Source organism: Diplotaxodon limnothrissa, linkage group LG6 (genome assembly GCF_057381915.1).
Source record: "Diplotaxodon limnothrissa isolate DT_005_m linkage group LG6, D_limnothrissa_male_GT1.1, whole genome shotgun sequence".
Classification (NCBI taxonomy): Eukaryota; Metazoa; Chordata; class Actinopteri; order Cichliformes; family Cichlidae; genus Diplotaxodon; species Diplotaxodon limnothrissa.
In genome coordinates, this window is record NC_140601.1 from 20,433,429 (window position 1) to 20,448,161 (window position 14,733).

General features: G+C 41.3%; 1 protein-coding gene across 1 annotated transcript; it reads left to right on the plus strand.

Annotated features, from left to right (window-relative positions):
- The first annotated feature begins 1,875 nt into the window (after nucleotides 1-1,875).
- On the plus strand, nucleotides 1,876-14,293 carry cxxc4 (CXXC finger 4). Its single transcript, XM_085356572.1, has 2 exons — nucleotides 1,876-2,700; nucleotides 13,946-14,293. Exons 1-2 carry the CDS (start codon nucleotides 1,876-1,878, stop codon nucleotides 14,291-14,293), a joined length of 1,173 nt encoding a protein of 390 aa, XP_085212698.1.
- Nucleotides 14,294-14,733: the final 440 nt, after the last annotated feature.

Here is a 14,733-nt window from a genome sequence, read left to right on the forward strand (position 1 = left end):
CGCACTGTTACACCGCACTCCCTCTCCGGATTATCTATGCATGACCTTTGATCTGGATGTCTAGCTCAGACCAGGCTGGGTGTAATTAATGGCATCATTGTGCAGCACAGCAGAGGTACAGCTGCTGATCACCGGACCTGTTTTGTTTATTTATTTATTTACTTTTCTTTCTTCGGTCTCCCTTTCGCACTCTCCACCTTTCTCTGGTTATCTTTCTCCTCTCCCCCTCTTTCTCTCTCTGTCTCTCCAGCTTCGAGTATTGAACATTTCTGTCTCTCTAAACTTTGTTTACAGGCTGAAAATCAATGTCCGTGACTTGATTGCCTTTGGGCTGCGTATTTCGCTCCAGGGGTGAATTGATTAAGTAATAATGACCCTGAGGAGGGCTGATCATTAAGCCAAGGAGGTTTTGTTTACGGGTGGCTGGCGGTTGTTTCAGATGCCACACTGACATTGAACTTCCAGATTTGGAGACTATGGTGGAGAAAACTCGTCTTCTCACATTTGCTTTGTGAAAATTAAAAGTGTAAAGTGTACCGAGACCTCAAGAATTGCTGGAAAGAGAGAAAAAAATATATCTATATAAAACCGTATGGAACATTATTTAGATTTTATTCTCCTGATAATCTGGTGTCAGGTTAACGGGACAAATGCTTGACTCTTTGGGCATGTTTAGTAGTGGATACACTTTAGTATATTGAGGACTTTGATAATGCCACCCAGTGTGATACCTCTTGTTCTGTGTGTGCATATTTATAATTCATTCTTTTCAAGACAGCTGCTGGGTAGCACCATGGAAGTGATTTGAAATGCTTTAGTGTTCTAGCAATGGATCAGCTTTGGCAATTAAGAGAGAAAGCCCAGAAAAAGGTAATGGAAGTAGGGGAGATGTGTCTAATGGGCTTTTATCTGTGGAAACCAAATCCAGACAGACTGGGGGAGAGAGAGAGTGAGAGAGGAAATGGAGCACCCGCACCCCCCACAAACACACACACACATGGACACACACATGCATGCGTCCCGTCCTGAGGCAGCTGACACTGTAGTTGGTCTGGTCCATGATCTGGTTGGAAATTCACCAGTGGCTATCACTGAGCGCTGTCACAGAGTAAATGTAATCGAGCTGGCCATGAATGAATACCACTTGCTGCTCAGGCTGGTCAGAGTCTTGTTTACAGGGATGGGCCAGCTTTGCAATTACGGTTACTACAGGCGAAAATCAAGAGATTTGAAAATGTTTAACTCTGTAAATCCTCACATCCAAGCCAGATTATTTTTAAGAACCTCCTGCAGGAATTTTGTGCACGTCTTCACATGACATGAGGCTCTCTTCTAACTTTCCCAAAATAATATGATTTTGGATAGAATATTTAAATTTTCATGTTTTTATTAAATGCACTACTGCATATCCAGATGTTTGTGTTTATTCTGTGAAGCAGCAGATTGAGTTTTCTTGAAAATAAGTAAGAAGACCCTGGCAAGAGAATCTTTTAAAATAAACATGCAAAATTTTTTCTCTCAATAATAATAATGACATGTTGGTCTGTCACAGCCATCACGTTATTGTCACTTGATGACTTTTTGTGATTATACTGTAAGAGTATAAACACTGTGCCAGAGGATTCTTCACAATATCAGCCTCTCTTTTTCAGAGAAAAGTTGAAATTGAGAAGTGGAAAGTGATCAGGATGAAAGTATTTGTCTCTTTCGTGTGTAACTGTTGTTTTCTTCTCATTTGTTTTGTTTTCTTTTTCTTTTTAGCTCTGGAGGAGACAAACCAGGATGGTAACTCGTTGTTCGTAACCAGCTTCACTTTGACGAAGGCCGCTGTAACCTCAATCTCTTCTCCTAAACACTGACTAGCGTTCCTCAGCCATGTCTAACATAAACAATGCACTTTGCATTGAAAATGGACAGAATGCAGATGTGTCTCTGCTACAAAAGGATAATCTTCAGGATGGTGGATTAAGTCAGCTTTTGGATTATAATGCAGAAATGGAAAGGTACAGGTCTTTTGCAAACTTTTATAAAACCAATGGGGCATTTCCACAGACTGCTAAGATTGCCCGCATCACGACGCCCATTTTTCCCAGTGCTAGAATTGGTATGTCCCCTTGGAACTGTGATAACGCCATGCTCTGGGGAAGGAAATCAGCGGCAATAAACCCTAATAGGACCAGCATGCATAGAAATGACTCCCAGAGGCCGGGGAAGCCTGGCGTGCCGCCAGAGACGCTGCAAATGGCAAATAATAATTTCCTCTCTACCTTATCCCCCGAACACTGCAGACCTTTAGCAGGAGAATGCATGAACAAGCTGAAATGCGGCGCTGCTGAAGCAGAGATAATGAATCTCCCAGAACGCGTTGGAACTTTTTCCGCTATTCCGGCTTTAGGGGGCATCTCATTACCTCCCGGGGTCATCGTCATGACAGCCCTTCACTCCCCCGCAGCCTCAGCAGCCGTTACAGACAGTGCGTTTCAAATTGCCAATCTGGCAGACTGCCCACAGAATAATTCCTCAGCATCCAGTGGAAACCCAGCAAAGAAGAAAAGGAAAAGGTGTGGGGTCTGTGCACCCTGCAGGCGGCTAATCAACTGTGGTGTCTGCAGCAGTTGTCGGAACCGCAAAACGGGCCACCAGATCTGCAAATTTAGGAAATGTGAGGAGCTGAAAAAGAAGCCAGGCTCATCGCTGGAGGTGAGAACCGGGGCTCTGCTTCCCCTTCTTTTGTTATTATTCCCTTGCACTCCAAAGCATTAACCTTTTCATCCAGTCACGTTCTAAGCCCTTGAAAATTGTTTCCATGCCCACCCATGCCTGAACATCCCCCCGGTTTCTCAAATCTGCCTACCCCGCCTAGCCTAATTGGCAGTAATTAGGGGTGTTTGTGCGGAGCGCAAGCTGAGCTTGGCTCAGACACCCCTAATTGCTGCCAGTCAGGCTGGGGCTGGAACGCATCCGAACAACCCCGAGCTTGGCTCAGCTCCAAGCAGGGCTGGGAAATGGTTTTCAGCAGAGAGCCATCTCTCTGCACCCGGTCATTTTAACCAATTATGGAAACCATCTCTGGATGGGGAGAATCAATATCTCACAAAGCCTCAGCCTCCGACCACCAAGAGATGGCGAGAGTGATGGCAGAGCTGCTGATGGCGTTTCTCAAAACATCCCCCAAGTTTTATTTGGGGAGGGGAATAAAGCACCCAGACGGATCCCTTCACACTTATCCTGTATGAATTGATTGTGCATATCACAGTGGGGTGGAGATAAAGTCATTTTACATTATATGTACGCCATTATGGGCAATTATGCATCAGTCTGGGGCATGATGCATAAAAAAATAATAATAATCTGGTCCACTTAGGAAAGGGAAAAACATATTAGGAATCGGCTTAACTGAGAGCTAGCAAGAGGCTTCATTAGGACACAGGGCTGAATTGTTTTTAAAGATTTGTTTTAATTGATCTATTTACCTGCTGACATTTGATTATCAGGTGCAAAGGCGGAATACGAATGTTGAGTTGCAAATATGGTTCTGATTATCCTGAGGTTATGACTTAACATGCGCCTGGATGAGTTTCCACCAAATGCAGCCCGAGTGCCAGATAATTTGTTCTCTAATCAGGAGATTACACAGGGAGGATAACAAGGTTAATTCTGAAATATTACCTAATCTTTGAGGAAAAACACCATATATGGATGTATGCTTTGCTAAATCTGAAGTCAAGTCAAGACATCCGTTTGTCTGATTCTTGTTTGGTTCTCACACGTGTTCAGTAATACAATGTTGACTCCACCAATGCCCAAGTCTGTGATGTAACGTTTTGTTATTTATCATAAATGTCACTTTTGTTTGCCACATAGAGATTTTCCATCAATTCAGTCACAGCCTGGCAACATTAGCACCTTGTAATCAATTTCTCCAGTCCAGAACCTCCAAAGCTTTGCTTCTTGGTCAACGACACAGTAATCTACATGTCTGTTTTACTCAACTTAATCCCTTAAACTGATCAGCTGTTACACGCAAGCTCTGAAGGCACACCATCAAAGTTTATTGTTTAAATTCTGCATTATTTCAGAAGTTATAAATTTATTGCATGGCATGTGTACGAAGTGCATGTTTGTGCATTCACCCTTTCTCACCGTTTTCTTTTAGAAAACAGGGTGAACGAATCTCTCAGTGAAGTGGGAGGATTTCAACCTTTTTGGAAGAGAAATCAAGATTTCAATAAATAAATAAATACATCCATAACAATAGTGGGTGTCTATGAACTGAGATGGTTTGCTCTCAGGCAAGTAGAAATATTGTCACAGTGGGGATAAAGACAATGATTTTAAAGGACAGACATTACAAATATAAAAAGCGACTGTTTAGCAAAGAGACTTTCGAGGCTTGCATTTTAAATATTTTTAAATGTTTGGTGGTGTCATGCAGAATCAAATGTGTCAGGTTTGGATGTTTCTCTTAAAACATGCTGAAGCTTAGATTTAGAAAACAGTAGTGGGATCATACTGCACGCATGACTTGTCATACAGTGTACAAGACTCTGCTATTAAGGGGCAAAAAAATTAAGGTTTAAGAGTTTAATTAAACGGGCCATTAAGGAGGTTATTGAGTATGAGCTGGATGTGGATATTGCCGAGGTGTCAGTCTGAAGCTCATCGGATGCTGACTCTATAGATGATGTACTAACAGGTGTTCCAAACAGGTGTCCAGGAAGCTGGGCCCGAGCTCATAATCCATGGGTAGCATCACTTTTTGGAAAACATCCATTTGCAAAGAAGGTTAGAATTACCGAGGGTGTGAAGCCCCCCAAACAAATCCTAACTTGGATTTAAAAGCTTTTTCTCTTAGTTCAGTAATTCCTAGTATGGACTTCTCCAGCGCTAATTGTTATTTTTGACTCTGGAACTGTAATTACAGGTGCGCCTTCTGCAGTGTAAATGGGCTTGCATTTAAAGGCATCTCAGAGGTGTGAAGTTGTGCAGTTTTATGTACGTTGGCACTGAGTGGGTGTCTTTTCGCCTTGTTGACGACGCTCGGGGTTCGTTGGGATTTTATTAAAAAGTGTGAGGAGTCAAATGGTGCACGCAATATGCGCAGCATCACATGTTGTAACACGTAGTTGCACTCTGCGTGTCACCTTTTCTTCTTCTTCCTCTTTTTCTCTCGCACACACAAGATGTATGCAAACACACACGCACACACAATCTAGCATCTAACTACGCAGTCACAAACGCACACACTGAACATGAGCCAAGTCTACCTTTTGCCTTGGAAGAGACGATAAGCTACTGGCAGCCAGTTAGATTTGGCTGTCAGTGTTTTCCACATGGGAATCACCCTGAACTAATTATATCTTAAGCAGCGGTGGAAATGCAAATCAGAATTTTACTCACACCCCTGAAATCGGAGAGCCAATTTAATCTAATACCCCCTTTAATTTAGCGCGCTAATGCAAGGCCCTAGAGAATTGCCCTCTGTCACCGCTGTGCTGTTCTGCAGCAGATTCTGCTCTCTGTCTGCTCCGTCTCTGTGCTGCTCTCAGGCTCCAGGATGGATTAGTCTGGCAGAGGAATCTCATCTAACCTAACATTTCCTGAGCAGTTACCTTTGCATAGCTTTAGCTCAGATGGCTCAGAGGTCCTTCATTAACTTTCAAATGCTATACTTGTATGAGGGTAAGCTGCATCTTCACCTCTGTTTACCTCACCTGTCTGCCTTACTCCAGCTCTTATTTCTGCATAGTCTTATTTTAAATTTCTTAATGTTTGCCAGTGAAGATACAGTACAAACTGTGCTGCACCGAACAAAACAATTAAAGTACGTAAAAATGTATACGTATGTATCAATTTCACTCTTTGTAGTTATGCTTACTCCCCACCCCCCCAAATACAGCGTTTGGCCTTGTGGTGAACATAGCCTCATCTTTCTGCTAATAGTTCTCAAAATTACCATTATGTTACCAGGATGCTGCTATGACTCACCTGCTTAGACTGTCAACCCAAACCAAAGGTGCTGCAGAGGCGCGGGTGTCAAATAAAGGCCAAAATCACATCTTATATTACTTACTACTAGAATATTATGTTTACACATATGTTGTGTATATTTTGGTGTTTTCTGTTTGCTTTCCATTTATTTTAACCCTTCGGGTTTATGTCAGAGCACTGAGCCCATGTTTGAGAAATATTATCTCTAAGGTGGCGTACAACAAGTGGTTCAAAGATCTAAATACATTCAGTTTATTGGGAATCGTTGGTGCTTCTGTTCACGATCATGTGGATGTTCATAAACAATTCTGCGTGTGAACTGAATGTGTCTCAGAAAAGCTTTAAAACATTTATTTTTCTGAGAAATCTTTGGACTCTGTCCTTACACTTTATAATTTATCAGTTCAGTTGTCATAGATTTTATTATACATAGCATGGCACTAGACGGTGAAGCAATCCAGGCTGAATCCTGACCATCCTGACCAGTTCCTGCGAGATATTCTAGCTATGCTACAAATTCAGCTGTTGAATTTTACATAATTGTTGACACTGCATTTATAATGTATGTTTTTTTCCCGATGACTCTCACTATTAAAGACTGTAAATCGGTGATTTAATGCCTACCATGTCTTCTGCAAATATATAATTCAACAGAAACTTCCTTTTAATTCCAAATGGAAGTTCAGCTTATTGTGAAGCAGGAAGTATACCGGCAGGAACAATTTTACTTAAAGAGTGCTTCTGTAGGTTTTGTTTTTTACATTAATAAAATAGTAATGACAAAGAAATCTACTTGAAATAACATCCTGAGAGGCTGCTATTTTAATAGCAACATAACACTGGAGAAAAAAAAGCAGGAAAGGACAAAGCCAAGTCCCGCTGAACAGATTCCTCTTTCAATTAACAAATGTCAAAGGGCAGCATCAAGTCATGTGCAGGAAAACAACATCCCAGCGTACAGAGATGTTCGCTCGCTCCCTCGCTCCCTCCCTCCTTCTGTTCTTTGTGCTGTGTTGATACGACTACATGAAATGGGTGAGATGAAAAGGTGGCATGGCTGCCTGGAAACCTTTACTATTGTGATAAAAGACAAGGCCCGAAATGGTAGGAAGCAGGACCTTGAGTAAAATAGCTTGGATTCAGCCCCTTAATGAGAGTGCGGGAGCCAAATATGCAACGGTAGCCAGGTCTAATTTGTTTTAGGTGTGCTCAGAATAGATAAGGACAAATCTGTGGCCTTCACCCCCCTCCCACCAACCTTTGCCTCCCTGGAGATAACACCGAGTGCTTCCAGTCAATCTCCATGGGCAAAGGAAAGGAGGGAATGAAATTTAAAAAAAAAAAAAAAGCATAGAAAGAAAAAGCCCGAGGGACGCGCAGCCTTTAGATCTGCAGATCTCTAACTTACTGGATTTATTCAAGCTTTAAAACTGCAGATTAATTTGGTCGCAGAGGTCTAAAGGGGGGGGGGGGGGGGGGGGGGGTGCGAAAGAAAAAAAAGGGAAGGAAAAATGAGACCGTACGCTGCTGCGCATCTCCACCTAAAGGGCAACAGTAAGCTCCTGTCAAGACAATGGGATTTTGCCATCTGAACCACAACGCAGACCGCTTAATTATACACATCTTTCCTGCAAGGTACCCTCAGCTACTTAAGAGCCCGGGCCCCTTTAGTCATTGTCATGCCCTTTTTCCCCAAGATTGGTTGTGCCATGTGGCTTTTCTGTCAGCTTCCATTTGCAGAGAGTAGCTGTCCTCCTCAGGTCTTCGCTGCGCGCGGAAAGGCACAACCGCACAAGACTGTTAAAGAATTCATCGCCGCTGCCACTGTCACCAATTAAGGCCAAAGCGTAATTGGAGGCGTCCGGACGATGCCCTTACATTATGTGGTCTGTCGCCTCCTCTGCCCCTGCTTGATTTAACATCCCTAGTTCGGCGGTAAAAGAGAAGTCGTTGTCATTGTCTTTATTATAGTGAGAGGAGAGCGAGAGAAAGAGAGAGAGAGAGGGAGACGAGGATGGGGGTAAAACAGCGGCTCAGCAGAGGGTGGACAGCGTGAAAGAGCAGGTGCTGGAGGACGTTAATGTGTGGCACTTTAAATTTTAAACAGATGAGAATACATTATTGATGATGACTCTAGCTGAGAAGTTAAAAGGTATCTCGTCATTACTGAGAGCGTGTACCAAAAAGTGTGAGAGAAAAAGTCTTCAGTAATTGCATCAGGGGACTTCACTGAGCAGAGAGCAACAACGTGTTATTATGATGCCGTGTTCTTGACTTTTTTCTTCTTTTTTTTTTGCATAATGCCCTGATTCAGTGGATAAAATGAATGATTAGACATGCTGTTCCTCTGTTCCAGTGAGCTATTCCTCAATACCTATAACCAGCTTCTTTGTGGTTATATCAAACATGTAATAGGTAGCTGTATTATTACATTGTCCTTATAAGGAGAGTGAACTACACAGGAAAATGATCATTTGTGGACTGGAACAGAAGTTCTAACTTAGTGGCTACCTTCTGACAAAAAACAAACCTCACCACATTTAATCACTTTAATCACTCGCCTATACTCTTCATTTTATTTCATTCATTAAACATTTCAGTCGTAGTGCAGTTCTGGCCAATGTCACGGTTTCATACTGACTTTGACCTTTTTGTCATTTAAATCCAAATTAAGCACCTTGAAATAAATCTAAGTCAAAGCTAGCAATTTAAACAATTGAGGATGTGTGCAGAAGGAATAAAGATCTAATATTTCTGCAAAAAAAGTCTTTATGACTTTTATGACCAAAGACCTTCTTGCAGCAGAGTAGCCTAAACCTGTCCCTTCACTTTTTTTTCTTTTTTTTTGAGGCTGAAAGAGCTGCAGCACTGACAAGTTGAAAGGTTGATTCAATCCGCTGTTATCCACTGTGACTTTACAGACATATATAAAACGATGGCAAGGACATAGGTGATGATGGTAGCCTGTGACATTGTAAAATTATGTGGCACCGCCACAATAAAAAAAAGCCAGTGGAGCTTTGCTTGAATCAGATGAAGGACTCATTCAGGAGATTTCAGTGTGAGATGTCTAGCATGTCGCATTGATCACGGTTACTTTCTTCTTATAACCAGCTTCATATAAAATCTCATTCTTTTTCAGAAAGAGGCATCATGCTGTGTTTTAAGTGTACAATTTTGTGTGGTGCTGATCAGTCAGATATGCTAGTAAAAGTTGTGTGTGTAAAAAAGTAGTGTTGAGATACAGGTTAACTGTGTTTTGGCTCAAACCCAATCAGCATAGTCAGATATAACATGCACAAGAGTAGGCCTGAAGCATAAAAGCACTCTTTGAGTTGCATTAATCATCATCACATGACCCGTTACCTGTCTTTTGTTGACACAGAAAGTCTGCAGAATAAATGAGGAACTTGTTCAGTCCTGTGGGTGCAGGATGCACGAGTAAGTATCGCAGACACGCCATGTAACTGTCGTGTATGAGAAGAAGTGTGCTGTAACAAAGAGGTGTTAAAGTTTATATGTAGTTGGCACAGTTGCACAAAGCTCCAGAAAACCAGACGCTTTCAAGAATTTTGTGTCAGAATTTGTATGAAAATGTATTATAGAGGAAAACAGCATTGAGTTTCCATAAATCTCAAACTTTATTCATAACTGAATATACTGTTACACAGTTTTCACTAACTGAGACTCAGGCTTGTAAGCTTACCTTGTATGTGTCCCTGTATCTAGTGGCTATCGCTAAACATCAGCTATGATAAAATTGTTATTTAATACTTTAATATAAAGTGACAATAACACAGACATGAGCCCTATGGCTGTCCACTTTGTTTGGGTTTCATAGAACATGTCAGTGAATCAGCTCTGTTCACATCCTAAACCTTTAACCATTTCATCTCTTCCCTGTGATCCGTTCATCATCCCTCTGAATACGCTGCACTGTCATTCCAAATACAACGTTCCTTCATTTCCTCAGGATAGAGTAGACAATTTAAACACTAAAGCTATTGACCACGTTACCCTGGTACAAAAACTAAAGACAAGCGACCGTGTAGGAAAAATGACTCCTCAATGGCCTGATCCATGCAAAATAAACTGCCATCTTTAAACCAGTAAATGGCTTGGTTCTATCATCTGTCCAGCATGGCTAACACATGGTAGATCAAACATTTTGACTTTCCTGGCATCAAAGGCATAAGACACTAAGAGGCAGCCTTTATTAATTACCACCGTGGCTTTGGTTGCCATCCTGATATCAAGGGGTTTTTGTTTGTAGGCCAGTGAATGAAGATCCTGCAAAGAATTATTTCATCTGGAGTACAGATGCTTTCTGTGTAAACAGACAAGAAGGAAAGTGATATGAATTTACTTAAATGTCGTCTAAGGAGCCTGGAAACAAAAGCATCCGGACTTCTTTTAGTTGCTTGAGGACGTTTCATCCGAGAAGCTTCTTCAGTTCTAGGGTCAAATGGTGGAGAGTCCCAGCTTTAAGCCTGTGGGAGTGTCCCCCCAAGAGGGACAATGGACCCCCTAATGATCCTCTACACGAGCCAAGGTGTGAAAATGAGTGTAGGTAACAATCAGCCAAGGTTTCGGGTGAGCTCACTGTGAAACCTAACCCCAACCTATCATGTCCTGAGGTCAGATGGCCCAGGATGTGAGTGGGCATTAAGGCGTCTTTATATGTCAAACAAATCATATAAGAAATTTCTTAAAGGATCTCTTCTACAATGCCCATCTCATTTGGCCTATACTTCCAGAAATGGAAGCACTACTACTACGGATGTGACCAGAACTGAAACTGCATGGTATTTACCTTTTAGTACCAAAATTCTAATGCAGCAAAAGCACACGAAACACAACAGAAGTGTTTCTGAGGAGACACTAATATGACAGAAACACGATTCATACGATATTGTATATAAAAATTTGGTATTAGCCGTTTATTGTTAGCTTGAAACTTCGTAGATGGTCCATCGCCTTACTGTAGCCACATAAAATACTTCCCTTGTCTTGTGTGAGTTATATATTTATTTAATTTGTTTTTATGTGAGATTTTGTGGCATTTTTAAAAAAAAACGTTTTGTTTTATTTATCTTCTGCTGTGCTTTGTGTGCGTTTAAAGCATTTTTTCTAGTTGCTAGTGTTTTATTAAGTTGCAGTGCATTTGCCACCGTACAGCTAAATTAGCTATGTTCCATAGGCTAAAATATTTCCAATGGCTAACATTATTTAAATGCTAACGCTAACATGGAAGTGCCTTGAACCCGCATTTCTATATGAAGGCCACCAGATGGAAATAGTTGTGGTTGCAAACCAGATTTCTGGTGCTTTCCCGAGTTTTTGGGCTCAGTTACTCGTTTTGGTGTAAACGTTCACCTCAAAGGCTTCCAGTGGTGACACACAAAAACACTGAGTGGCAGTAAATACGTCCAACTTTTACACTTTCTGTGATTATTCCCCCGGTGATATTAGTAGGTTATTTGGCAGTCATCGTAATATTTCCATTTGTGTCCTGTCAGCAAACTCTGATGTTAACATTTTGCCACCACCACGTTAGTAATTTAAAATTACTTTTTAATAAAGGAGCTAATAAAGTAAATTGTATCAAATTGGGTATCAAGAATGTCGTAACTCTAACGAGTTACTAAATTTCTGGTATCATAACATATCCAGCTACTGCTACCTTTTCATGCTCTGCGGCGCCTTTTATTTATAACAGTGTTATTTAATTAACACTGTTAGATTAAAAAAATTTATACGTCAAAAAAATTTATGACGTATAAATTTTTTATGTAAACATTTATGACGTATACAAAACTTAAACCGCATCCAAAAATATGAAGTATTTGAGTTTAATTGTAAGTGGGGGGTTTTGAGACACATTCACATTTTGGTTTGCTGAGTTTGTCTTTTATGATTTCTCTACCGAAAACACAAACCTGAGAATGTCCAGGTTATACAAGTATAGCTGTATGGCTTAAAGCATAAGGATCCAGGATGTTAAAAAAAAAAAAAGCAATGCAGCTGGACAGATGCACTAAAGTGTTTATGCGTATAAGTTAAAAGGCATCAAATGACAGATGGCCTTGTGCCATTCATCCGAGAAAAACTGACGTGAAAGTGAATTTGTGAGTGACAACTTGTGATGGGAGAAATCGGTCAATGTGGTTTAAGCATCTCAGTTTCTGCAAGTCAAATCCGCGCATGCTGCCACCTCCTCTATTGTGGCTCTGCTCTCAGATTATGAATATTTCATGCCGAGCATCTGACACCGTGCCCAGAAAGATATTTCAAGTTTTTTTCCCTGTCAGAAACCCTGGGGTTAGAGAGTGTCACAGAGGTGTGAAGTCAGTTTCTAGTCCCCAGGCAAAGGATAGGATTTATGATGCACTTGCTGATGACATCAGGTGGATATTTTTTTTTACTGCTGAGCCCCTTTGTCCTCCATGACTGATAAACCATTGAGCTGTTGACGGTTTTGTGTCACTCCTTAAAAGATCTGTCTGTGGCGTGGTGTTGAGTAGAGAAATGATTTCAATCTGCTCAGAGTGCAAGCTGCATTTTGACAAACTGTGACCAGTTGCACCGTCTGATCAGCACGGAGCTGGGATGACTAAGCCGGTGGGAGTGTGCTTGGATTAGCCCTGACTTATTACCTGCCCACTAATGATATCTGCCTTGTTTTTATCTTTGTCAACTTTCACAAATCCAGTTTTAACTAAAGCTTCCTTATATAATTCCTCATTTTAGTTTGCTTCAGGTGGAATATTAGTCATTGGACTCTTAACTAGATGACTTTAATCCTCAGAAGGGAGGTTTTCTCCACATGCAGAGACCATCAAACTTTTATTGTATGTGTGTCTCAGCTAAATTCAATTAAACCAAATTAAGTCTTCTTATACATGCAGCCTCGCTGTTTTTTTTTCAGCAGTATATATAAATGCAGCAGTGCAGCGGTTTCCAACCTTTGTGGCGTGTGACTTCTTAAGTTGGAATTATGCGAGCCCACGCAGAGAATCCTGTGATGGGTATGGCTTAACTCCCAAATCTCAAGCATGCATTGTGCAAACCTGTGCATTAAGGATTGGATTGGTTCTTTCAGCTGTAATGAGGAGGAAGGTTTTAAACAAATGTAAATGTCCTGCATACAGTTATGTAGAGGGAACAACCACAGAAATGCAACCCCTTTGTCTGTGGTTGGTTGAACGCGCCAAACCGAAGCTTGTTTTCTGCTTTCTAGCTTTTTCACAAGCAATAACGTGACTGAATGGAGAAGAAGTACATCGCTGGGTTTGCTTCTTACCACTGTTCCCTGGTTTTTTTGTAATAGCAGGCCTTCATGCGTGCTATGATCACCATTTGAAATCATCTTACCTTGTTTTGTTTTTTTTCCTCATTCACTTTTGTTTGGAGGAGGCACGAATCAAAGCCGTTCCAAAGCTCTGCTGTCACAGTTCTTTAATCTGAAAAAATTTCAAACTAATACACACATTTTTGTGGCTGTTGTTGTTGTTGTCGTCTGGATATTTCTAATGCAGATCAGTTCGCACTAATGTCAACCTGAAATTTTCCACAGACAAAGCAAAAGGAACTTTCTTTACTATTCACTTCAAATCCTTTGATCACCTCTTGTTGGTTTTTGGACACATTTTAAAATAACAGTAACTTTACGTTCGCTCGGTGCCAACATCTTGCTTAAAAATGTGTAAAAAGAAAAAGCAAAAAAAGGCATGAGCAGCACATTACAAGTATAAGCAGTACATTTTACTTACGACAACTGATTATTAAAAAAAAAATCTGATTTACTGAAGTGAAATGTATTTTTACTTGCTGAATTTGATGAACAGATTGATTTGACTCCCAGTTACCTGAGCAAAATTAAAGATTCATCTTCAGCTGTCTGTATTTTCTAATCCTAACCTAAATATTATGTTGATTTGCTGTAAATATGCAGAGCTCTGCGTATGGACCTTCTAAGTTTAAGGGCTCCCACACAGATGCTGTGAAATCTGCTCAAAACAAGAAGGCCAGCTCCTACTTTGCATTTCAATTTAACATTTCAGAGAACTGGCAGCATGTTGCCTCGCTTAGCCCTCGCTTCGTTACACCCACATGGCTTCTCGTCGTGCTAGCTGACGTCTTTCGCTGTTCAAAGGGCTGCAACTTGGCTGAGAAATTGGGGATTTCCATACCAGATCCCTCAGGTATCCGCACACTCAAAACGCGTGTCCTGTTCATCTTCTCCTCCTCCCCCGCTCCCATCCTTCAGCGCCTGCCCTTCTCGCTTCTCACACTGCCCTGATTTCCTGTCTTGGAGCTCAATTGACCTCTCCGCTGCATCTCTTTGTTTTGTTTTCCTGAAATCTCAGCAGCACCTGAAAGCCTGTTCACTGTCTCATATATAGGGGTATGCTCACAGACAGGAGTTAGCTTTGTTGGAGCCCTGTATGAAATTGGCTTACTTGGGCGAGGGTGCTAAGGTAAAGCTAATTGAAATGGAAGCTAGCATACATAGCTGCGGGAAGTTGATCCTGGCTACGGATGCAGCCTCTGACCTTAAGGTGAGCCCTCGTTTTTTGCGCGGAGTTTTTCTCAGAGGGCTGGCTTAGCCTCCGTCTGTGTGGGCATGGATTTTCAATGCACGATGAAGGGAAGAGGCACAGCATCTGAGAAATATTTCAGCAGCATAAAGTTGCTCCCGTTTTGCCCTAGATATCTCTCACACAGCATGAGTCCATTGTG

Bases quoted from the DNA above. Each gene is read 5' to 3' on its own strand.
- cxxc4 (XM_085356572.1), top strand. From the start codon at position 1,876: ATGTCTAACATAAACAATGCACTTTGCATTGAAAATGGACAGAATGCA. The intron at 2,701-13,945 runs GTGAGAACCGGG...GTAAATATGCAG, and splicing joins AGCCAGGCTCATCGCTGGAG to AGCTCTGCGTATGGACCTTC.